The sequence below is a fragment of the Protopterus annectens genome, chromosome 8.part0, assembly GCF_019279795.1.
Source record: "Protopterus annectens isolate FY-2018-M chromosome 8.part0, PAN1.0, whole genome shotgun sequence".
In the NCBI taxonomy this organism is placed as follows: domain Eukaryota; kingdom Metazoa; phylum Chordata; order Ceratodontiformes; family Protopteridae; genus Protopterus; species Protopterus annectens.
This window is the reverse complement of record NC_056741.1, coordinates 622,801,071-622,828,426: the sequence shown is the minus strand read 5'-3', so window position 1 is coordinate 622,828,426 and position 27,356 is coordinate 622,801,071. Positions and strand designations below refer to the sequence as shown.

General features: G+C 39.9%; 1 protein-coding gene across 1 annotated transcript in view; it reads left to right on the top strand.

Annotated features, from left to right (window-relative positions):
• The window catches only part of LOC122808326 (plexin-B3-like), a 2,760,797-nt gene that overhangs the window by 607,907 nt on the left and 2,125,534 nt on the right, over positions 1-27,356 (top strand). Inside the window, exon 8 of the mRNA XM_044079291.1 lies at positions 26,750-26,901. Within this exon, the coding sequence (XP_043935226.1) occupies positions 26,750-26,901 (152 nt within the window). The remainder of the gene's footprint in view (positions 1-26,749; positions 26,902-27,356) is intronic.

The window sequence follows — 27,356 nt, the reverse complement described above, 5'->3', positions numbered from 1 at the left end:
TCCATGGCTATCAAGGGAAACAAGGCAAAAAATAAAAGAAAGGAATAGTGCCTGGACAGCCTGGAGGTCCAACAAAAATCCAGCAACACAGCAAACATACCAACAGTTAAGAAATCTTACTAAGAAACTAATTATGCAAGATAAAAGAAATTACTTTATCACCCATCAAACCCAACACTCAAACAATCCAAAAAAATTCTGGGCAGGCTTAAATAGGTTACTACACCCTGGAAAAACCACTACTCCACCTCCAACAACAGGCCTAACAAAAGAAAATATAGCTGAATCATTTAACTCATTCTTTACTGAGACTGTACTTGCCCTTGCCCAAAACCAAACCTATTCAAATACTGCAAGTGCCCCTCCCAAACCTACCAACTGCCCCACATTTAAGCTACAACCAGCTTCAACCTCTTATATAAGAAAACTACTATCCCAACTAAAACCAACTACACTAGGAGCTGATTCCTTTCCCAATGAATTCCTAAAACTAGCAGCTAACGAAATAGCAAAACCAGTCTCAATCCTAATAAACAGATCCATCTCAGAAGGTTCAGTACCATTGATCTGGAAAACTGTCTATATCATACCTCTACACAAAGGAGGTAATTCGTATGACATATCAAACTACAGACCAATAGCAATATTATCCCCACTTGCTAAAATTGTAGAAAAATGTATTCACCATCAATTAATGACACATCTTATTGATCAAGAGCTCATATCTCATACACAGCATGGTTTTCGGCCAGGACACAGCACAACCACAGACCTGCTAGCATTCATAGATACCATTAATCACAACAGGAATAATGGTAAGCTTTCTTCAGCCCTCTTCCTAGACCTATCAAAGGCATTTGATATGGTTAACCATGAAAAACTAATCTCCCATCTAATAAACCTAAGATTAGATAACTTATCAGTCTCCTGGTTTAAAAACTACCTCTACAATAGACAACAGGCAGTGCTATGGAGTAATAACTTGTCTCCACTCCTACCGGTAACACTCGGAGTACCTCAGGGATCTATACTAGGCCCCTTGCTGTTCTCAATCTTTACAAATAATCTTCACTCAGTCGCAAAAGGTTCAAGCCTTATTCAATATGCAGATGATTCAACTATAATATGTAACACCCCCACTTTACAAGACCTCCACAAAAAGACACAGGATAACTTTCACTCAGTAGAAACACGGCTCACTGATAATGGCCTGATACTCAACCCCAAAAAAACAAAGCTACTATTATTTCATCCCTCAACCACTACTGCCCACACCTGCACCTTTACTATCCACTCTAGTAATGGTACCCCCATATCACCTGAAACCCAAACAAAACTACTAGGTATTACTATTGACAACAAGCTCAGATTTGATGCACATCAATCTGGCCATTAAAAATGCTAACAAAAAGCTAGGTAGCCTCTACAAACATAAAGCATTCCTGACCCATAATGCTAGAACTACTATAGCACGCACACACCTTCTCACAACACTACTGTACGCCTCACCCATCCTGATTAACTTATCCAAAACAGAAATCAACAAAATGACAACCTGCTACAATCAGATAGCCAAATTTGCTAACAACAGCTCCTACAGAACACATCACTGCCTAAACCTAAAGCAATTGGGCTGGATGGAACTACCTAACTTATTTATAATCAGCTGGTTACTGCTCACAAGATACTCCATCAACAAAATATATCACCCTCACTAACTAACATTGTCCAACAATACTCCTGTCCTAGGCAACTCCGCTCAACTGACAAATTACTTTTAACTGTTACTAGATCCAGCAGCCATGCCGGAGACTCCCTTTACTCTTCTTATGTGGCCAAAATCTGGAACTCCCTGCCTACATCTTTATCCCTGATTATCTCACTACCTACATTTAAAAAAGCTATCTACAACTACTTCAACAACAAATGGTTATGTCCCTGTTCAATTCCAGACTAATGCCAGATCCACGCCATTACTATCGTAACCATTGTCCTAAACTAGAGTCCTATCTGTTACTTGCATATAAATGTACACCACATCAAAGGTTTGATAACATACACAAGTGTTTGTCTGAAAAACATAAAACTGTTTAATGACTATTGTTAAATGTATCTGTCTGTAGACTATACCTATGAGTATCTGTTGCTTATACCTATAAGTGTCAATAACTAGATACCCTTATGGATCTAGATGAGATATGTACCCAAGTGTGTCTTTATGTACTGTAAAAATTGTCTCTTTGGAGCTTTGCTTGGCTTTTCTCCCCGGGCCTCCACTGAAAATGGACATGTATCCAGCTGGACTATCCCGGTTAACAAATGTAAAATAAAATAAATAAAATAAATAAGTAAATATCAGCACAGGCAAAAAAACTTAGAAGATATGCAGATAAATATAAAGGAAGAGTACAAGATAAACACTTTATTGATGACACAAAAGTTTTAAAGAGAATTGGGAAGCAAGGCAAAAAAAACAAACACCAAAAAAAAAGAAGAAATAGACATTTTGGAGGAAGATATATGAAGATGAGAAAGAATAATTTCAAATGTACAGGGTATGAAATGATACTTGCATTATTAGAAATGTTATTGAAAAAGAGTGGACTAAGCTTACTAGTCTGTCTGATTTACACACAATTTTTGTAAATCCCTTTAAATGTATATATAGGAAGGGGCAATGTATAAAAAACATATTGGAGAGGCAACAAAATAAATTTAATATTAAGAATAAACTAAGGACTTATAAGTGTGGTTTTGTCCACAATGTCCCTTTGTTTCTAATACTAAGGATGTATATCTTGGTAGTAGAGAGAGAGTTGTTGCTGCGAGATCCCACTACACTGTGACACCAAAGGAATAGTATATCTTTTCTTGTGTGAAGCTTGTGAGGCCTTCTAAGTAGGAAAGTCTGAACGAAAACTTAGGAAGCGTATGTACGAGCACATGTACGATATTAAGAAAGGTAATCAAAAGAATGCAGTTTACAAACCTACATTGACATGTCCAGGGTATAGTTTTAAGTTTTTCATTTTGGAAGATTTATCTGTTGATATAAGGAGTGGATCTTGGGAGATGTATTTGGAATATAGAGAGCTTTACTGGCAATTAGTATTAGAAGCAAATAGAGAGCCAGGTTTGCATGACCTGATCTCTCTTGCCCCAGTTCTAAAAATGAGGGCAGCTAAGTTATAACAAACTTTATAGGGCTAGAGTCTTTTATTTCATTTTTATGTTGTATTTGCAACACAGTATTTAAAATTTCCGCAAGGTGGAGCTAATGCCATGCTTTATATTTAAGTGTAATTTGATGAGTATTTTATATTTAACTAATTTTTACCTTTAATATTTTAGCATTTTGAGGATATTTTAGCATTTTGAGTGTTTACACTTCATATTTCATTCTTATTTATTTATTTTTATAGTTGTGTAATATGTGTTGTTTTTAGAAATACTATTTTAGTGTTTTTCACCAAATCTTTAATTAATTAAGCAAGCTTTGATTGTTTAAAGAGGTTATATATTGTGTTCCGGTTAAGTCCTGTATTTGTCTGAACAAGGCTGTGTCGTTTTAGGCGAAAACGCAGTTGTTTTAGGAGTGTTCATGTGGAAGTGTATTTACCTTTTGTCTTGTACGTGTTTTGGCCATGATCTACATTAAAGTTTTTAGCTCTGTTGTTTTGCCTTATCTGGAGTGTTCCTTTTCGAGGTTTTGGTTATTTTGAACACCCTTTTTTTTCCCCTCTTTATTATGGATTTTTATTAAGGATGTGAAATGAGATGAAGGCCAGAGGAAATTGAAACAAAATTAATAAAAGCTCCTAACTTGAAAACTCTAGGCCCAGATGCAGTACTAACTTCTGGCTAAAAGTATTAACATCTTTACATGAAGATTTAGCCATGAATAAGAACTATTTATATGAATCCTCCTGATAGACATCAACCTGGTTAACAACAGGACAAGCAGTACTTCTAAGAGTGAACCTGCAAACTATCCTAAAAACTATAGACCGTTAACTTGCCATCTGGCAGTGTATAAACTATACGCTAGAACTGATGCCAGTTGAGTGTGTAGTCATTTAGAAGAAATCAGTCATGGCAGTTGTGCAAGAGAGTAAAAAAAAATCAAATATGGAACAAAGGATCATTTGATATTAAAGACCTAATGGAGAACTATAAATAGGGGAATAACTAAGTGTGGCATGGTTAGACTACAAAAAGCATTTGACAGCATCCCACATTAATGGATAAGAATGCTTATAAATATATATGGTAATCCTACATTGATCGCTTACATTACAGAGATCATGAAACAGTGGCAAACCACTTTGCAGTTAAGCCATGATAAAGGACAAATTATTTTTCCAGAGATAAAAATGCAAAGGGGGATATTCCAGGATGACTCTGTCACTGCTGCTCTTTTATCTTGCCATTAACCTGTCTACTTAACAAATTAGGTCATGGCTACAGTTTGGCTCCCAGAAAAAAAAAATTTAAAGATTTCTCATCATCTTTTTGTGGATGATTTAAAACTATATATATAGTTAGTCAGATGAGGAACTGAAAGCACAACTACAAGTGGTCAAAACTTTCTCAGATATATGCTTCAAGGCTGGTCAAATAGGGCAATACACATGAGCTGATTGATGTTGAAATCACCATAGGCAAAATCCATTACCACTTCCTTGCAAGCTGTAGGTCCCCCTCTGTGACCCAGGGAACCCATAACATGTATTTAAACTTATTAGAAACACTAACCATCCAACCCAATACCATATTCATAGGTGACTTTAATCACACCACTATTAACTGGGAATCCTATATGAAACAAAACGTACATAGAGATTTCTGGATGTTGTAAACACAAATTCCCTGGGCCAGGTAGCCACTACACTAACCAGTGGAGCAACCATACTGGATCTGGTCCTCTCTAATATGAGAGTGCTGCACACCCCCCCTACTGCAGTGGTTCCCAAACTTTTTCGATTCTTGGCTCCCTTGCTGAATCCAGGTTTTCCCAAGGTGCCCCCCGCAGCACGCATAAAGTGCATATTGCAGGGGTTCCCAAAGTGTATGCTGCGGCACCCTGGTGAGCCGCGGCTTACTCACAGGGATGCCGCAAACTAATAAGCTTAGCTGCAAAAAAAAAAACACGAACAGTTCACGGTTTATTTTGCAGTTAAGCTTATTAGTTTGCAGTGAGTGTGAGTGAATGCAAGAATGAATGAAGAAGTGGCTGTGTGTGTGTGTGAGATCGGGAGAGTGAGAGCGATGTGTGAGTGAATGCAGGTATGAATGAGGAATGTGTGTGTGTGTGTGTGTGTGTGTGTGTGTGTGTGTGTGTGTGTGAAATCTGGAGAGTGAGGGAAATGTGTGAATGAATGCAGGTATGAATGAGGAAGTGACTGTGTGTGTATGAGTGAGAGGGATGGTAAGAATGAATGCGTAAGTGGGTGTGTGGCATGTGGATGTGAGATCGGGAGAGTGATGTGTGAGTGAATGCAGGTATGAATGAGGAAGTGTGTGTGTGTGTGTGTGTGTGTGTGATTCAACCCTCCCAACTGTACAGATTTTCGCAGAATGTCCAGATTTTTGCCTCATATTTTTGGTGTGTTCCTCCTAAAATCTGTACTTTTCTGGCTAATAGTTGAGGATTGACATCATTAAATAATGACCAACCTGTTTGTCCTCCCATCATTTTAGTCTTTGTCCAGATTTTTAGAGCAGAAAATCTGGACAAAGCCAGAATGATGTGGGGGGGGAGGGGGGCAAATAGGGACAGATTTTAAATATTGCTTTTACAAGCTTAGAAAGTTGATAGAATTATAGGTTTTGTATTAGCATGAATTCTCTGAAGGATGTGGAGTCTTAAACTCAAATGTTTGTCATTATTTAATGATTCAGTCCTCAACTGTTTGTACAGATTTTAGGAGGAACACACCAAAAATATGAGACAAAAATCTGGACATTCAATCACACACACACACACAGTCACTTCCTCATTCATACCTGCATTCACTCACACATTGCTCCGTCTCTCTCTCCCAATCAAACACACACACAGCCACTTCCTCATTCATACCTGCATTCATTCACACATCTCTCTCTCATTCCCGATCAAAACACACACACAGTCACTTCATCATTCAAATCTGCATTCATTCACACATCACACATCGCTCTCACTGTCACACCCACACACCACACACCCACTTACGCATTCATTTATTCATACATCACTCTCACTCTCCCGATCTCACACCCCCATGCCACACACCCACTTGCGCAGTCATTCATACATCCCTCCCACTCTTCTGATTTCACACATACACACACAGTCACTTCCTCATTCATACCTGCATTCATTCACACTTTGCTTTCACTCTCCCGATCTCACACATAAACACACAGCCACTTCCTCATTCATACCTGCATTCACTCACAAATCGCTCACTCTCTCTTATCAAGCACACGCACAGACACTTCTTCATTCATTCCTGCATTCACTCACATCACTCTCTCTCCCGATCTCACTCACACACACACACACTTCTTCATTCATTCCTGCATTCACACACACACACACACACACACACACACACACACACACACACACACACACACACACTTTTGTTTTCATGCATGCATTCACTCACTCACAGATGCAGACAAACACACACACTCATACAGGCATTCACTTAGCTGACGGTCCATACAATCAGTTGCTGAGCTTCGCAGCTCCCCTGTGAGAAAGCCACGGCTCTCCAGGCCACTATGGCGTACAGTTTGGGAACCCGTGCCCTACTGTAATGTCTTTCCTGGTAAGGTCAATCCACAAAATGGTCTTCTTTTAAGTAAATATAAAACCTGGACCCCCCCAGCTAAAATGGAATATTCAGGAACTACTCTAAGGCTAACCTCCTGCTATTAAGTGATAATCTGGCAAAATTTCAAGCCCCCATAAACCCTGAGAACATCACTGCCTATGCAGAACTGTTCAGGGAAACCATGTACAAGCATGTTAGTAGCTGCATAGAGGTAGCTGTACCCACCAGGAAGAAGTAAGGAACTAACTCAAAAAACAAGCCACCATGTTGTAATCACAAAATCAAGAGGCTGTATAACAGAAGGAAGAAAAGCATGGCAAAAATTAGGAAGTGCAGCACCCAGCAGGATAAAAGCACTCTCATCAAACTGGACAAACAACTCAGAGAACAAATAGTCTACCAAAGTCAAATTTGAGATAAGTTTGGCCTCCCAGGCCAAGGATAACTACAAAGCATTCTTTAGCTGTGTCCTTAACCTCAAAGGCAATACACAATTGTGTGCAGAGCTCACTGTGAATGGAGCCACCTATAGTGAGCCAGAAGATTCTTAACTGATAAATTCAGCTCCAACTTTACCCCTCTCTCCCCCTCAACCTCCTCAGGAAATACCATAAAATATAACTCCCTTGCTATCACTAGGGAACAGGCCCTTAATACTCTCTCTAAGACCAAGAACACTGCATCAGTGGGCCCAGACAATATCCCAGGATGCCTTCTAAGTAGCATGAAACATGCCCTTACAGGGCCTCTGGAATTGCTGTGTAACTGTAGCCTCCCATTTACTTCTCAGAAATCAAGGCCAATGTCAGTGTTCTGAGGCTGACTAAATTTGTAGATGATTGCAAATTAAGAGCAGTCATTGAATCCCACATTGACACAAATGTTCTCCAGGAGGGGCTGACATAGACAAACAACTGGTGTCAGAGCCATGGACAAAATTGAAATGCCAAGAAATGCATAATAGTATCCTTTAGGTCGTCGTCCATCCCTGGTAACTATCATATTAACAACACACCCCTTTGAGTTGACCCAGTAATCAGGGACTTGTGGGGGACACACAGTAATCTAGCCTTTGACCATCACGTGTCTACACTAGTGAGGAAATCATTCCATGTTGCGCAACTTATAAATAAAGAAGTATGGTATTGAAGTCCAAGGAAAGTCATTCTGCTGTATTCGGCATTCATCAGACCTGTCATTGAGTACAATGCCCCCTTTGGTAAGTACCTAACCAGGCATATTCAACAATCAGAACGTCCACAGAGGTTCCTCACTAAATGAATACAGGGCTTAAGTAAAATGTCCTATGCAGACTGCCTCAGGGCCCTATCCTTGTATTCTATATCCTACAGGCTTTTGAGGGGAGACCTACGCCTGGCATACAGGGCATTGTCAGAACCCACTCGAGTGGACCTCCTGCATATCCACAAACAGCACCAGAATTACCCTTTCTAAAGACTTAAACCTTGCCTGTGTTATAAATAGGACCTGTTGGAGAGACAGGTATGTATCCCAGAGAATACCCCGTCTATGGAACATGCTCCCCATCCATTTGAAGCAGAATTACTCCCTAACCCAAGTCAAGTGCAACTTGGGCAATTGGATGGGGAACTGGAAATCCATCCCTGGTTTAGCATCTATGTCTTTAATGGACACAGGCAACCAGTAAATGGCTCATCTCCCAGGCCCCTGCTGAAACTTATCAAGGGTATCAGAACTTGTCAGAGATTTGGGATGCATGGCTAGGCTTAAAAAAAGGTCGTTGTGGTCGTTAGCCTAGTAAACACCTATGAACCAAAGAATGTCACTTGATCTGGATAACTGTGGAAAAGAAACCTGTAAAGCTGCAGCACCAAGAAAATAACTGGCCTGGGACAAGAATGTGATACAAAAGAATTTCAGCAAGAGAGAGCATATAAATATTTGGGAGTTGATGAAGAATCAGCAGTAAAAACATGAACAAAAGTGAATAAAACTTAGTAAGGGATATTTTAGAAGACTAAAATTAATATTGTAAACAGCTCTGGCATCCAGGAATAGGTCCAAGCTATAAACCAGTTTGGTCTTCCTGTCCTAACTTAGTTTTGGTGTAATTGATTGTCCGCAAAAGGTACTGGATCAACTGGACAGGAAAACAAAAAAAATGCTTCATGCTTATCAAATGATTTATAAAAAATCAGTGTGCATCAACAAAAAGTTAAGATCCCTCATCAAATCCTCTAAAGCTAGCTATGAAAACAGAATTGCAGCAGATAGTAAAGACAACCAGTAGGCCTTCTATAGTTATGTATAGAACCTCCACGGCAATACCCATATTTGCTCTAGCTACTGCACAATGGTACCTGCTATACCAAGCCAACAGATATTGCCAATATACTAGCCGACAGATTCAGTACCAACTTTACCCCCCACCCCCAAAGGACCAATCACAATACAAGTAGATTGCCAGGCACACAGTATTACTGCTGCACAGGTTAAAACAGCACTGTATAAGGCCAATAATACAGCTTCTATGGGACCTGACAATATCCCTGGCTGTGTTCTACATGAACTACAGAGTGAACTGGCACCTCACCTGTGTGCCCTGTTCAATCACATCCTCACCTCAGGCTTTGTCCTTACCGAATGGCGCACTGCTAAAATCATCCCTCTTCACAAAGGAGGAGCGACTACAGACCCTGGGAACTATCGCCCCATTAACCTGACAAGTCTGATATGCAAAGCTATGGAACGCAACATCATGGACCTAATAAACAAGGATATAAGGAATCTCCAAACTCTGGATCCCACAGAGATTTGTTTTATGAAGGGTAGATCATGCCTGCTCAACTTGGTTGACTTCTTTGAGTCAGTCACCAGAGCTGTGGATGAAGGCAAGGTGGTTCATACAGCCTACCTTGATCTGGCCAAGGCCTTTGATACCATTCCCCACTCAGGAATCATAGAAAAACACACTAAGCTAGGCATAAACCCCTATATCACTAGGTGGGTTGCAAAGTGGCTCACAGATAGAACCTACGGTGTGAAAGTAGCTGACTCCAAGTCAGACTGCTGACCAGTCATGAATGGAGTCCCACAGGGATCTGTCCTGGGTGCACTCCTGTTTTGTATCTACTTCTCAGAAGTCCAGGCCAACACAAAGGGACTCTGTCTGACAAAGTTTGCAGACAATTGCAAGTTGGGTGCCATTATTAACTCCTTAAGGGATGTTGACATCCTACAGAAAGGCCTCACTGAGACCAACAACTGGTGTCAGAACTATGGCCTTAAGCTCAATGCCAAAAAATGTGTCATCATCCCCTTTGGGGAAAACCCAGTTCCCATGAACTACATCGATGGTAGGCCACTGAACACAGAAGGCATTATAAGAGATCTGGGAACACAGGTTGACAGCAACTTCTCTTTTGACCACCACACTGCCACTGTGGTCAGAAAGCCCTTCTAAGTGGAACATCTCATTATTAAGGGTTTTGCATCCAGGAAGAAAGAGGTCATTTATTTTAATTTTTATTTATTTATTTTACATTTGTTGACCGGGCTAGTCTAACTGGATACATTTCCATTTTCAGTAGAGGCCAGGGGAGAAAAGCTCCAAGATTAAACTAGTATACATTAAAAAAGTAAATGTAAAAGTCGTCATGGTCTCCCTCTACTCTTCCCTCATTAGGCTAATCATCGAGTACAATGCCCTATTTGGTATGTACCTCACTAGACACCTACAACAACTGGAGAGGCTGCAAAGGTACCTCACAGAGGATCCTAGGCCTTAAACACTTGTCCTATATGGACAGACTCAAAAAACTCCCAACTATTCTCTGTCTCATATCGCCTACTTAAAGGCGATCTCTGCTTGACTTACAAAGCCATGTCTGACCCAGCTCTGTTAGAAATGCTGCATCTAAAGAAATCCCAGTCCCTCCGCACCACGCGCTCCAGAGACCTCAACCTCATTACCACAATCAACAGAATGTGCTGGAGGGACAGGTTCATAACCCAGAGACTGCCCATGCTATGGAATAGACTTCCCATACATGTCAAACAGAACACCTCACTGTCCCTCTAACAGAAATTTTGATGAGTGGATGGGAAATAGAAAATTCACACCGGGGATCACTCCCAGTGGCTCTACTCGACAGAGGCACTGGAAACCAAGGTTGGGTGGCACGATGCCAGGGTAATCCTGTGGGCTAGGCTTGTAAAGGCTTCAGGACCATTAGCCTAGTATAAACCTATGAACCTATATAGTTCAGTTCCTTTATGCTTTTCTCTGTAAATGTTCATTGGACTTCACTGACTGGAAGCACTAATGAATCATTTTCATGGACCGTAGACAAAGGAGAAGACTATGTGCTGCCTTAGTAGACTGATCATAGTTACCTTCAGTCAGTAGTAGTAACTGGATAGTCTTGCTGATGATGTTTTCTTAAGAACATTTGTCTGCAATACTTTTTATTGTATATTTTTCCTGTATGAGAGTATAGTTATCTGCATATTCAATTTTCACTGTTTATTAGCTAATTACTTCAAGTTAAGAAATTCAGCAATGTTTATTTTATTTATTTCCTTTTGTTACTCAGGTAATTGAGGTGGTTCAAACTCTTTTTAGTCACAACCCAGCCATGGGAGGGCAGAACATAAATTATAAATAACATTTTGCACAATTTAAAAAAAAGTATGCCATTGATATTTACAGATAATAAAATATGTATATTTTTACAAGATATAATTTTATGCAATTATTTTCACAAGGTAGACGTTTAATAAAGTATGTTTACATTTTATAAACAATAGGATACATTGGTTAAAAATTCATTGATATTCTATGCAAATAATCATGGTTCAATGGCTTAGTTATTTGACATATTTAGAGTGGTGGGAATGAATGCTACCTGTTGGTGAATACCTCCTAAAGGGAGACTGCTTATCCATAGCTTCTGTAAGGTAAACGTACTGCTGGCTCATTGAAAGAACACACAGTAGTAATGACCTGGGTGTGACAGAATGATCTAGCTGGTAGCAACGTGTTACCACAAGAGCAGGGAGAGACTGTAACTATTATTAGTTCATCATGGAAACCTGTGTGTGTGTGTGTGTGTGAATGAATGTTACAATTTTTCAAGATAGTTGTACATAAGAGAGGATTAAAAGGCTCTCAGCTGAGATGGAGGTGTAAGAAGTAATGGAAAGCCAGTGGAGATATTTTTGCGTTGGTACAGTGTGACCTTTGTTCTTTGGACAAAACAGACAGGACATTATTTTAGTGAGGTAGGAATTGTTCAAAACTCATAACAGCAGTGTTCATTTATAATACACTAAGACCAAGCTCTTTATATGTATTGTTGACAACAGTATGATTTGTATGTCCATCAAAGATGTTTGGCTCTGTTAGGATTGGATTAAAGGGAAAAGCATTTTGTGATGTGCCAAACTTGGCATTTGGGTGGAGTTTTTCTTTAAAGGAGCCATATAGATAAAAATCCAACATCATTAAGCATCCAGTATAGTAGGATCAGATCATATCAAATCAGCAAAGTTAGTGCTCACGAATGTAAAATTGTTCACAAAATTAACTTCACCAACAGGGGAGTTTGCCTCTTTCTCTACTGCTGTGAAACATTGGAGTTGGTATGTATATCTTCAGGGTGGGAGGTATCCACCTGGGTCTCTATCAGTTGATTGAGTTTTCAGAAACTTGAACTCCAGCTTGACCCCCCCCCCCAAAAAAAACATAAACTGGTAGATTTTTGTGTGGGGGGGTTGTTTCATTTTTTTTTTGATTTTCAAGTTTTTGGAAACTCAATCATATGGTCTGATATTTTTTTCAAGTTTCCAAAAAGATGATTATCTCACTTAGACCCATCCACCTACATGCAGGTACATGGGGGCTTGCCCCTAAGCAAAAAAAAAATTTGTCCAGTGTTCACTGATGGTTGCTTCAACAGATGTTTTTTTTGAGTTATTTACATTTAATGAAACTGCCTTTGGCAAGTCGACATGGGCAGTCATTACAAAATACAATTGTGGTTCTATGGTATTATGTTGGGATGAAACAGCTAGGCTTGAAATGATCTCCGGGTTGATAGCCTAGTAACCTCCTATGAGCCTATATATTCACCATTCTGAAAGAGGTATGGACCTTCTCAAAATTGATTACCTGTGTAGATCTGCAGTTGTAGGACTGCATACACATCTGCTGACCTCACAAGATCCAAACATAGTGAAAGTTTTAAAACATATGGAGACTAAAGTCTAAGATGACTTCCCTGCTTAGTTTAGCAGAAGCATATTGGTGTCAAGCGGGAATGGAAATCACACCAGAAGTGGATAAAAATTAGGCAGCAACTGAATGTGCCAAAAAATGAAAATATAAGGTGAAGGATCAGTTGAGAAGGCAAGAAATGTGGAAAATGCATAAATACTGTTGCAAGTACAGAAAACTCTTGAAATAACCTAGTATCTATCAGATTAGAGTGAAGGAATGATTAAGGAGAGGAAGGTTTAAAAGACAAAAGGCAAATTGGTGGCCCAGGGTAGTGGATTATATACAAGTTGGTTTACAAAGTCCATTGAACATGTGGGAGAAATAGACAAATGCAGGTTTTGTAAAGTAGAATTGGAAACCGTTGCACATCCTGTTGCTGGATGTGATGCACTAATGGCAGAAGGACTGTATACTAAAAAGAGTGATAATGTAGTAATACTGTTGCATTGGGGATTGTGTAAACATAATAATGAAGTAGCTGAGAAGTATTGGAAACCGCCACAAAGCATTATAGAAAATTATGGTTTCTATCACACAGGATCACCTGTCACCAATAGTTCAAAAACAGATGCAAGAAAACCAGATATAGTAGTCCATGAAAAGACGAAAGTAGCATTAATCATTGAAATTGCTACGCCCAGTGACTACAGTGTCTTGCATACAGAGAGAGACAAAGTCATAAAATACCAGGATTTACAGGCAGAAATGAGGGCAATGTGGAAGAATACCCAGACAGTTCCAGTAGTAGTAGGATTAATGGGTCTTATAAAAAAGAATTTGCAGTCGTGCTTAGATATGTTACAGATACATGCAACTCTGTATGAATTGCAGATGGAGTCAGTTCTGGGTACATTGCGGGTGCTGCGAAGTGCAATTCTGGCTATTGTCAAAGATCGAAATAATACTAATTTCATGATCTTTAATCATACATTGACTTAGGAATGGGATCCATTCCCGTCATGATATTAGAAACCCAAATGACTTTGAGAATTTAAAATGGGGAGGTACTTTAGTTCTTTTTTTATGCGAACTTCTCCATGCTGGCTTAGTATATTCTTCTGTTAAAGCTTATTTGTCAGGAATTTGTCTGCCCTTAAACCCACTGTTGGCCTCTCATTTTGAGGTCAAACAATTCCTAAAAGGCATCCTTCAAATCGGGCTCCCAAGAAAAACCTATTCCTCCCTCTTGAGACCTTAATTTTTTTCCTTGAAAAATTGACTCCGGCTCCTTTGCTGCCTGCTGCTGCTTTGCAACACTGCACCTAGAAGACTCTTTTGTTGTTTCCCCTTACTTCAGCCAAGAGAGTTTCTGAACTTCAGACTCTTGTAGCGATTCTTCCCTTTTTGAGTTTTCATGGGGGCAATGTGATTCTGGGTACTAATCCTTTTATGCCCAAGATGGTCAGTTTGTTGTCTCTTAATCAGTCTTACCCCACTTCCTTCCCTGCACACCGTTGGCTCTACATAGACAGCTCAGGTATTTGTTTGGATAAGACAAAGGCTATTCACAAATCTGAGCAGCTTTTTGCTTCTTTCCATAGCAGGACATTTGGTTTGACAGTTCCTAGGCAAACCATGGAGCTTCTTAAAGGGTTTGGATTCTAGATCTAGATCCAGCTGTGACGCTGCCACTTGGTCCTCTCTCCACACTTTTGCTAATCATTACAAGTCATTTCCAGAGCCAGGGCAAGATTTCCAGAGCGGTCATTCATGGGTTTGTGGAGGTCTCCTCTACATCTTTCTCCCCCCATCCTTTTCAGTAGCTTTGGTAATCTCCCCTGTTCATTGGTTAGTACTAGGCTAACTGCCCTTGTTGGCCATTTTAAGCCTAGCCAATTATCTCATGTGAGAATCAAACCCTGCACCTTCTGTCTGTAAGGTAAACATATTAACCATTGTGCCAACCTCCCCACCCCTGTTATGAACACTGCAACAGTGAAAAGAAGGATGTAGTAAAGTTATGTAAAATCTTAGCATAACAGTAGATGTTTTCACTTTTGCAGTATTCAGTCCCTCTCTGCTTGCCCCACTTTGTCATTCTTTTGTTGGGAACACTTTGCTGGCCAAGGGGACTTTGTCTCTAATGTTTCTTTTTTCTTCTGGATGTACATGTTCTCTTTTCTCCTAGGGTTGTTGTAGTTATTCTGGGGCACTTGAGTTCTGAGTATGGACTGTACATACTTATTTCAGCTTTATGCCCTTTTTCTCCTAGGGTTGTTGTAGTTATTCTGGGGCACTTGAGTTCTGAGTATGGACTGTACATACTTATTTCAGCTTTATGCCCTGTGGCCTGCTCTGGGAGCACATGTCTGATGTATATTGCTAAAAAAAAAAAAAAAAACAAAGGCTCAGTTGACTTGCCATAGTTTAATAAAATACAAAACACAAGATTTCACACCATACCAGTGCTTCATTAGGCATTAAAAAAGAAAGATGTTGGGAGGATGTAAAGGCTTTGGTATACTGGCCAGGTGTTGGGCTTTCCTTGGTAGGAGATTCCACATGGTATGAACATATAGGACGTACTATTATGGTAAGATTTTACAGAATTATTTTTGTCCGTGCCCATGGATTGAAGTTTTCTTAGTTTTTGAGAGGACTGCGAGAATTTGTTCCATAGTAATTAAAGGGGGTGGCTGGGATTGTGCAACCTGTGGAAAGCCATAACTATGGGCGGAGTAGAATTTGCACTAAATTTGTTAGCTAGGATGTAGCTGTTTCCTTTGGGTCATAGTATAGTATTTTCGTGGACTGGCTCCAAACATTCTTGGACGTTAGTTTTTAACTTCCTCATTGTTAAAGGATTTGTAGTTATCTTTGGTTTTAGTGGCTATTTTAAGTTCATATACTACATTGAGCTTCCTAATAGTTCCCTTAAGCTCTTTGTTAGTTTGCAAAAAATAATTCATTCTTCATACTTTGCTTATAGGCACATCACCACAGTTTTGTAAAGAGCATCTTAAATTCTTTCCTGAGAAAATCTTTAATTACACTTGAACTAATTTATGATGGCTATATTTTGTCAACAACTTTGCTAACTACTTGCATGTTTCTGGTGCTCCTTATATGTTGTCTTTGGTCTGCATGTATACAGAATCTTGTAAGCTGGGCAGTCTGGTTTACACCATGACAGAAGTGAATCCTTAAGTTTAAAGCTAGTGTGGCTGTGTGGCATAGAGGGGGGGAGCCCTGGGTGAGACCCCCATGACCAGAGATTGATTATTGGCTCAGGCACTGGAGGAGCCATGCAGAGAGTGGGAGGAATGAAATGGTATGTACTGCTCACCTGCCTGGGTGTATGTGATTGTTCTGCTCACATAGAGACATACAGATTTGGTACAATTTCCCTAGTGGAGACTGGGGTCACCATCACTTATGCTTAAGGGGAGGGGCAAGGCTGGCTGGAGGGAATATCTCTCTTAGAAGAGAGGGGATGTCCTCTGCAATCAGCCCATTTCTGTGTCTACTGTGTTACTTCATTGAGTGTATGCAGTGGATTGGGACATAAAAAAAACAGAAAACGTATCAAGCTGACTGGAGTGTGATCTTGACAAGGCACCCTAGAGAAAACTGTTTATCTGATCCCTTCAGTCCATTGCTTGACCCTGGAACTACAGCATCTTGCTATTTTGCCTCTGGACAATACATCTGAAGTCTTAGATACAGTACTGGGCATTTGTGTGTTTTGCTGCACTGGTGCTCAGAATCTGCAGTGAGTCTGAAATGGAGGAGGTGGTGGTAGTCCATGGTTTCTAAAGTGTGCTGCCATGTGGCCAGCAGTAGTTTTAACTTTGCTGGATAGTAGACTTAGGCTTGTACCTTTGTAGGATGGCATGACTGAGGCTTTCTTCCCTGAAGGTAGGAACTCAGGCAGACAGTCTTGAATTTTCCATTCTGGGAAGAGGTTTTCAGTCGGCCATCTTAGGAAATGATGGATGACTGAAAATAAAGCATGGCCTCACCACTGTGGATAATTTTTACTTCCTTTGTCCCTTCCTGTTTATTTAGGCGTAGCCAATCCCCCCAAAAAGAAGCCCTCCTTACAAATTTAGGATGGCCTTCAAGTATCACAGGCCCTTCTGCAGAGACCTTTTTTACTCACTGACCCAGGCCATCTACACAGAAGCCTTGGGACAAGACAATATTCTGTTTTTTGCAGTTATAAAAAATGCACTGCCTTCATAGCAAGGGCATGGGTTTTGTTTCCTCATCTTTCTTTTTCCAGAGAGCATTTGTCTTATCTTGGACCCCAGCAACATCATAGAGCTTATCTGGAACTTAAAACTTTGGTGACAACTGTTTAAAGCATCTTGCAGCTTTTTTGAGGTGCACATAGGAGGGTTCTTTGATTTCCATTTGTAAACACTAGTGTAAATACATTGTACTAGAGTATGGTGTTTCCTGTGCACTGTGTGTTCACCAAGGTCTTTCAGCATTGTGGCAGATGCCCTGCAAGGGAAGGCACTTACATGTTTCTTCTTACCAGAATGACTAATTCCTGTTGACCCTGTCTGGAGACTTGCTAGTAGTGGGTTGGTCATCCTTTATTCCTGTATTTTTAATTTTGTCCATGGTATGAGGATAAGTAAGGCTCTCTCATCCTTTGCTATCTGGCAGTGTCCCTAGAATGGTCATTCCTGTGGTTGCTGTCTCTAGGGACAACTATAAACTGGGAGAGGACCCTCTGTGATACCTTTGGAGCGAATTATTCTTATGAGCATGAAATTGAACATTTTCCAGTAAAGCTCCAGGAGGTCTTGGCGGCCTCAGTGAGAAATATTGGAGTCCTGTCCTTAGGCACTCTTCTTTATCTTGCAACCATTAGTTTATGCTGTGCCTTTCACATACCTAAGGATGCAGGTGTTGCAGTGGGCTGTGAAGTGTCAGTGGCTGCAGTTTCGCCATATGTTCATGATCTTTATTTCATAAGCCATATTTCTATCTCTCTCTCTCTCCACTAGGTTAGTTGATGGTCTCTCCTCCTTGCTGCCAAATGCACCACAGATCCTGTTAGTGGATGTTTCACTGCTGATGTGGGTTTGCCTTAGATCCTCTGTAGTTCAGAGGTGAAAATACCCCCCCCCCCAAAAAAAAAAAATTCTCAGCCAACTAAAACTGTGTACTGCTTTCCTGGCCCTGAAGACTCTGGAAGGAAAGTGTTTTTTTTGGCTCCTGGTTCAGCTTAACAGTTACTATGTTCTGTGGTAAATAAGCAGAAGTGCACTAGTTCATATGCCTGATGTTAAGTAGTGGTGTTTATCTGATTGTAGGCCTTAAACAAGGCTGCGCTGCTTGAGTAGCTTGCACTCTTAGCAAAGTGAACATGCTGACAGTGTTCCTGAGCTGCCACTCTAATCTTGTCCTAAGAACGTGGAAGCCTTATCTGGTTTACTGCAGAACTTTGGTGGTAAGCCTACTTTCTACTTACTCTTGTTCTGTGCTAGCAGTGGATACATAATCCATTCCTGACAGGGTGATTCCTTTATACCTTTCACCTCTTCACCCACTTCCACTTTTCTTGACAGATCACAAAATTCATAGAAGAAAGACTCTGAATCAGCAGTACCTAGTAGCGGAGAAAATTGTACTTTCAAGATTTTAGTTTCCCTTGCAATACAAGGCAAGAATTTTCCAATGTTGAGTTGACAGTTTGTTCCACGTTGGAGCACATGCTGTAGGCTGTATGGTACTGCTGTATAACTCATTTGTGGTGTCAGTTGATTGAATCAGGCAGCAAGCCTTTTAGTTGATAGTCTTGATTGAATCAGGTAGCAAGCATTTTACTTGATAGTCATATATTGCCAAGTGAAAGATTCTCCATTTGGTTAGTGTGTTCTGTACCTCCCCAGTTCATTTTGCACGTGTTTGACTTTTCAGTCAACAGTATGATCTGTCTTGGTTATTCCATAATCCAGATTTGTGCCTCAGATACTACATCACATTCTAACTTTGTGGAGGGCAGGACTGAAAGACACCTTGTACTCAACGTTTTCTGGAATTCATAAATTCCAATGCCTTGGATCAACTTATCCGCAGCCCCACCAGGGGCAGCAATATCCTAGACCGGGTCATTACCAACATGGGCAACCAGTGTTCCACACCAGAGGTCACTTCCTCGTTGCTCAGATCTGACCACAAGTTAATCACCCTAGACATCCACATCCCATCCCCACCCCCAATTAGGGAAACCACAGTAAAAAATTTTTCCAAAGCCAACTTCACGCTTCTTAATCCAATATCAGCAAAAAGCAGCAGTTCCACACAACGGAGCTGAATAAAATCCTTTATTAACAATGGTAAGCGCTTTCACTGACAACAGTCCACTTCATCAGACCAAATAGTAAAACTTGTTAAACACCTGATTAAATAATTAATTCAAAAACATGGGACCAATCTATCTACTCATGTCTACTGCCTTAAAGATACCACAAAATTAAAAACTTGAATAAGAATCAATTGCATCTCTCTAAGTAACAAAAATCCAAAGATGTCAGAAAGTACATATAAAAAATATATATATCTCATAAAAATGTGTATATTGTATAAAAATAAATATGTAGAATTGTCACTATAAATATAAATACATCAGTTCATATAACAACGTACAATAGATGAAAATATATAAAGAAATGTGTGTGTGTGTGTGTGTGTGTGTGTATATATATATATATATATATATATATATATATATATATATACATTTATCTTGAGTTAATCTAATATTATTGTATCTAGTAACAACTATTAACATAAACTAATTCATATTACTTAATGTTTAAATGGTCTGGCTCTAAGGAAAAGTTTCAATGAAACCTTGGTATTTAAACCTGGTGTCTTATCTGCCTTTATACGCAGAATCCATCTTTGTTCTGCTGCTTCAGTTCGATTTCTTATATAACCTCCCCTCTTACTAGTTTTAACCACTTCCAGTGCCATAAACTTAAACTTATGTGACAAATCATTCTCTGCTGTATGTGTGGCTAAAGCACTACTTTCTTTCTTATTCCTAATGTCACATATATGTTCCAAAATCCTGTCCTTAAAGGGACATTTGGTTTTCCCAACATATTAACAGTAACATTCAGTACATTAAAAAAAATAGACCACATTCTTTGTCTGGCAATCAGCATAACAAGAAAAGTCTAACCTAAAGCCTAAATGTGGATGGATGAAATGTGCTCCTATGTTTTCAAACAACCTAGTATGTATATACCACCTTCTTAACCCTGTGATTGATTTATTCATAAATGTTTGTGAAACACAACTGAGGGATAGATTTGAGAATAATATGACCTACACTCACTTTAATATGCCTTATAATGAGAAATTAGCATTGCAGGAATTGAAAAGGTTGAACAGCATTGAAATAAGGCCAGCTGATAAGGGGGGAGGGATTCTGGTCCTAGATAAAATGCTTTATTTGAGTAACATGCGACTATTACTTAGTAATTTGGAGACTTAATGTCTATTTGACACCTCTAGGGTTGAAAGGAGTGATAGAAAGAGTGCAGTTGTTTGTCTTTGACCTTTGGCAGACAGGAATGATATCTGAGTCTCTATTTGATTTATTTGAATGTTGAATTTCCCATAGTGCCGCTTTTATATGGGTTACCCAAAGTGCACAAACACCTGCTGAATCCACCTATGCGGCCCATAGTTTCTAGTAGGGGTTGGGTCACAGAACCGCTTTCCATCTTTGTTGAGAAGAAATTCCACATATATTTGTGTGATTGTGAAACAGTATTAAAAGACACCAAAGACTTTTTGAGTGATCTGAATAGATACTTAGAATTAGTGCCAGGTCCCTGCTTTTTGGTGACTCTGGATATAAAGTCTTTGTTCACTGTCATCCCCAATGATTGGGGGATTGAGAGTATTAGAGATCTACTGAGAAGCAAAAATGTGGAGGGAAACAAGATTAGACTTCTGTGTGCCCTTCTTGAAATCATACTGGAGAGTAATGTTTTTTATTTGGGGAAGATTGTTACATTCAGAAAGCTGGCGTAGCGATGGGCACAGCTTGTGCAAACAGCTACACCAATCTTTCCTTGGTTTAGTGGGAAGAGAATTATGTGCTTAACAATGGCTACTGTGGATCCATCCACTGGTATAAACATTTTGTGGATGATATTTTCCTTGTGTGGTGAGACACTGAGGAAAAACTAAATACATTTTTGAGTCACTTGAATTGCATCACTAGTTTTCTGAAATTCACTTCCAAATACTCTGAAAGAGAAATAGATTTTTTGGATGTGAAGATTAAAGTGTCACCCACTAAGACGGTTTCTACCACTCTTTTTAGAAAACATGAAAAGAAAAACAATATCTTACACCACAGTAGTATGCATCCCAGGCACGTTAAAGACAATGTACTGAAGGGTCAGGTTTATCGTATTATGCGGATACACAATGATGAACCCTCTTTAGTTATAGCCCTACATACATTGAAACAAGAATTTATAGATAGAGGCTATAAGATGCATAGAATTGATCTAGTGATAAAGGAAGCCCGGAAAGAGAGGGAGGGTAGATGTAAACCCTACTGTTCTAATAACTATACAGCTACACAAACATCTAATATATGCACAAGCTTTTCTACCACCGATAATAAGTTAAGAATGGCATTAACTTATGCCAGTGACGTTCATTTAGTTTGTGATAATATCAAGCAAAATTGGGAGATACCATCTACCATACAGGAATTGGAGGATGTAATTGATAGATTTCCGCATTTCACTTTCAGGAACAACAAGACTTTAAAGAGTCATTTATGTTCTAAGTCCCATACTGTTTTGGATAATATGCAGTCAGATAGAGTAGGCACCTATACCTGCAGGCGATGTATGGCTTGCACTCGCATATATGTAGGGACACATTTCATCCATCCGCATTTAGGCTTTAGGTTAGACTTTTCTTGTTATGCTGATTGCCAGACAAAGAATGTGGTCCATTTTTCTTATTGTACTGAATGTTACTGTTATTATGTTGGGAAAACCAATCGTCCCTTTAAGGACAGGATTTTGGAACATATACGTGACATTAGGAATAAGAAAGAAAGTAGTGCTTTAGCCACACACACAGCAGAGAATGATTTGTCACATAAGTTTAAGTTTCTGGCACTGGAAGTGGTTAAAACTAGTAAGAGGGGAGGTAATATAAGAAATCGAACTGAAGCAGCAGAACAAAGATGGATTCTGCGTATAAAGGCAGATAAGACACCAAGTTTAAATACCAAGGTTTCATTGAAACCTTTCCTTAGAGCCAGACCATTTAAACATTAAGTAATATGAATTAGTTTGTTAATAGTTGTTATTAGATACAATAATAATAGATTAACTCAAGATAAATGCATATTTATACATTTGTTTATATATTTTCATCTATTGTACATTGTTATATGAATTGATGTATTTATATTTATAGTGACAAGTATACATATTTATTTATTTGTATACAATATACACATTTTTATGAAATATATATATTTTTTATATGTACTTTTTGACATCTTTGGATTTTTGTTACTTAGATGCAATTGATTCTTATTCAAGTTTTTCATTTTGTGGCATCTTTAAGACATTAGACATGAGTAGATAGATTGGTCCCATGTTTTTGAATTAATTATTTAAACAGGTGTTTAACAAGTTTTACTATTTGGTCTGATGAAGCAGACTGTTGTCAGTGAAAGCGCTTACCACTGTTAATAAAGGATTTTATTCAGCTCCGTTGTGTGGAACTGCTGCTTTTTCCCGATATTGGATTATTTTGTTTGTGTTCCTACATCTACGCGGAAGCTTTTATCTCTTGGTTGTGTGGATTCACACTTAAGACAGAAGTGGCAAACTTCTCATCACCCATGCTGACAGACAATAGAGGTACGACTGCTGAATACAAATGCACTTTATAAGCACTTACACGAGTGCATGGATCATGCAATCCCTAACAGAACCAAGATGCTATCCTCCAAAAAAAGGAAGCCAATCTGGTGGTCCCCTGCCATAAACTCTACAACAGAAGAAAGAAACTGTTGCAAAAAAAGAGTAAAATTCCATGACTGGAAGAACTCCCTGGTCAGCCTCAGTAAGAAGCTGAGATCTCTCATAAAATCCTCCAAAGCTAGTTATGAAAACAAAATCACCACTGATTCTAAAGACAACCACAAAGCATTCTATAGCTATGTCAAGAATCGTAATGGCAACATTCAGATCTGCTCTGAGTTACAGCACAATTGCACTAAATATAAAGAACCAACTGATATTGGCAACATCCTGGCAGATATAGGTTCAGTGCTAACTTTACCCCTCTCTCACCCCCTAAAGGGCCTATCTCTATACCGGAAGAATGCAAAGTTCCTGTAATCGTGGCTGCACAGGTAAAAAACTCACACTCCAAAGCCAAGAACACAGCGTCCATGGGACCTGACAACATCCCAGGCTGTGTTATACATGAACTACAGAACGAACTGGCACCCCACCTATGTACCATGTTCAGTCATAGCCTCACCTCAGGCTTTGTGCCCACTGAATGGAGCACAGCGACGGTTATCTCACTCCACAAAGGGGGAGCCACCAAGGACCCCGGAAACTACCGCTCCATTAGCCTGATGAGCCTGGTCTGCAAGGCTATGGAACGTATCATCATGGAACTTATAAACAATGACATTGGTAATCTACAAACTCTGGACCCTACCCAGTTTGGGTCTGTAAAAGGCAGATCATGTCTCCTAAACCTGATAGACTTCTTTGAAGCGGTCACCAAAGCCGTAGATGAGGGTAAGGTGGTTCACACAGCCTATCTAGATCTTGCCAAGGCTTTCAACACCATCCCCCACTCAGGAATTATAGATAAACTCACTAAACTAGGTATAATTCCCTATGTCACAAGACTAGTTGCCAACTGGCTCACCGACAGAACCCACACTGTGAAAGTAGCAGAATCTAAATCCAACTTCAGACCAGTGACAAGTGGAGTGTGATAAATACTGCTTTTGTGGATCTAGTTGGACTCAACTGGTGTGTGATACTGGTCTACTCAGGATTCTTTGGTGTGGATTAGCAGTTTTTCATTTTCAGCAGTTTGGAGTACCACAGGGTTCAGTACTGGGTCCTCTCCTGTTTGGTATCTACTTCTCTGAAGTACAGGCTAACAGAAGGTCTTTGGCAAACAAAGTTCGCAGATGACTGCAAACTAGGAACCATAATCAAAACTCCTAATGATGTGGACATCCTACAAAAGGGCCTCACTGAGACAGATGCCTGGTGTCAAAGCCATGGCCTCAAGCTCAAGGCCAAAAAGTGCATTGTCATCCCTTTTGGTAAAAACTCTGTACCCATGAACTACCACATAGGCGGTAGTCTACTCAACACTGAAAGTGTGATGAGACATTGGGACACAGGTGTACAGTAGTCTCTCCTTTGATAATCACATCGCCACAGTAGTCAGGAAATCCTTCTACGTGGTACACCTCATCACAAAAAGTTTCTCATCCAGGAAAAAAGGTCATTGTTCCCCTCTACTCATCACTCATTAGACCCATTATAGAGTACAGTGCCCCTTTTGGTATGTCCCTCACAAGACATCTACAACAACTAGAAAGGCCGCAGAAATACCTCAGAGGATTACCAGCCTCAAACAGATGCCCTACGCAGACTGTCTCAAAAAACTCCAGCTTTACTCGGTTGCATATCGCCTACTCAGAGGTGATCTCTGCTTAACATACAAAGCATGCTCCACTTAAAGAAATCCCAATTCCCCGAGCTACACGCTATCGGGCCTACACCTTGTCACCACAATAAACAGAACATGCTGGAGGGATAGATTCCTGTCCCAGAGACTTCCCGTACCCTGGAACAAACTACCCATCTATATCAAACAAAGCTCCTCATTAGCACTCTTCAAGAAAAATCTTGATGATTGGATGGGAGATAGGAAATTCACCCCGGGGATCACTTCTGTGGCACTGCTTGACAGGGGCACAGGAAAATAATTTTCTTGGGTGGCGAAAGCCAGGGTACCGTTTGGCTAGGCTTATATAGGCCCTAGAGCCAATAGCCTAGTACCTACATATGAATCTATGAATAAGCAGTTCCATTCAAGTGTTTTGCATTTCCACTGTGTCCTCCTTGGGACATGAATGTCACAATTGCCTGGCTAATTCAGCCTTCATTCAGTCCCAGTGGTTTGATGGCTCTGAACCTTTTCTCTTTGGAACCCCCCCCCCCCACCATGGCCATTATCTCTGCTCTTATGATCTTGATGTTTTAAACTCTTTATCTGTTGGCATCTTATCTGGTCCTTCACAAGCATTTCATTCCTTCTAGAAGTGGTATTTGAAGTTTCCTTAAAACAAGCCTTTTCATTCCCTTGTTTTCTTTGCAGGGTTAGAAGGCAAATAGAGATGCCCCCTTTTTCCCCTAGGTATGAACTATTAGCTCATATTCTACCTGATGCAAGTGCATGGGGTTAGGATAACATAACTGTGATGCAGCTCCTTCACAGATAGATTGCCATCTGCATTATCGTTTCTTTATCTTTTGCCTTTATTTGCGGCAGAGTCCATTCGAAAGTGCTGTTGTCAAAGATAGCCCATCAGTGGAATTGTTGCTATCCAGTGCATGCTTGAAAACATCTCCACTGTTGTTTTTGTTACAAACACTTAGTCACCTGTTCACACCTTCATCAAGCATTGATTAGAATGATGAATGCAGGAGTCAGGGCTCCTTTTATACTTTGGTACATCAGGATTTGGCCTCCTGAGTTGTTTTTCTCTTGGCTGGACTTTGTCTTATTCCTCCTTGGATTTTCATACTGCTTGATTCATCAAAGTTGTAGGCCCATACCAGATGGTCTGCAATGTAAGATATACCAGGCTTCTCAGTCTGTGTGGATAATCACTCCATGGGTCATGGATGTCACCCAGCTCTTGTCACCATGGGTTTGGATAGCAGATGGCCTTTCCATTCAGAGGAAGCTGTTGGAGTTAAAGAGGTTTGCTTGTGTGAATTCCAGTTGAGTGTAGGTGTCAGATTTTCTTTCGTTAAGAAGCATGGTAGTTCAGTGTTTGGGATTAATTGTCAGGTTCCTGGGCTAGTAGGTTCACTCTTCTTATGCAGGTCATAATGTTACATTGCATTCAAGCATAGGGTATGCATCTCTCATAGGCTTGGATGCTTCCAAGAAGAAATTTTCAGATTGGAAAGAAAAAGATAAACCTAACTAGTCTGTCATCTGTCAACCAGTACTGTGAAAATGTATTTTTTTTTTTTACTTGGGAGGGGTGAGCCCATTCTTGGGCGAGTTGGTTATGCATTTGTCAGGGTAGCATACTGCTTCATTTTGTTCGTAGAATTTGATATACTGGGCACAGCCTTTTAACTCCAGTGCTGCATGTTGAAATTTTGATGAGTGCAGCACCATAGCTTGTTACAATGTGGAGTAAATTGGGAAACAAGTTTAACAATATTGTAAATTGCATTTACATTTCTGGTATGTCTACCTTCATTTTGTAATATGAATGGGATATTCAGTGATGTGCTCAGTTTTAGCATGATTATAATATGTTAATGGTTGAGTATAGAAAGTGGTGAAACTGGAAAAAAAAAAAAAAAAACTTTTGCTAAGATTTAGGACAGTTCTGATCTGTGGTGGTTTGTTTTTTTTCTAGGTGGAGCCTCTCACTGGTCCAGTGGAAGGTGGAATATCCATAACTATTTCTGGCTCAAACCTTGGGCAGAACTTTGATGACATTAAGGAGTCTGTTACAGTGGCTGAAATTCCTTGCACCCCAAGACCCCAGGAGTATGACATTTCAATCAGGTTGGCATTGGCTGTTAACATAATGCCCTGCATTAATTTTTGCTAGTTGTGTTTAGATGTTCTTCGTGTTTCACTGTTGCAGTCATTACATTTGGGTAATCTGTTGGCAGGTTGCCCTCAGTCGGCCTGATTAACAAAGTCTTGGGTCCTGCATCGGTTGCTGTCCCTTCTTCCATGACGTCAGGTCATCAGGGGTATAAAACATGCAGCCGACGCCATTACATCAGTCTTTCTTGCCATGCGGTGCCCAAAGCAGAAGCAGTTCGCAAGTGCCGGTCGGGCGACTCCTGAAATTTTCGCTTTCAAGTTTCAGAACCAAAGTCCTCAACTTAAAGCTAAGTTACCCCATTGGGGAAACTTTTTCTTGCTCTTTACCGATGTCAGTAAAAGTTAATAATTACATTACTTGTGGAAAGCAAATACCTCATAAAGATTTTCATTCGTACTGTATTCCT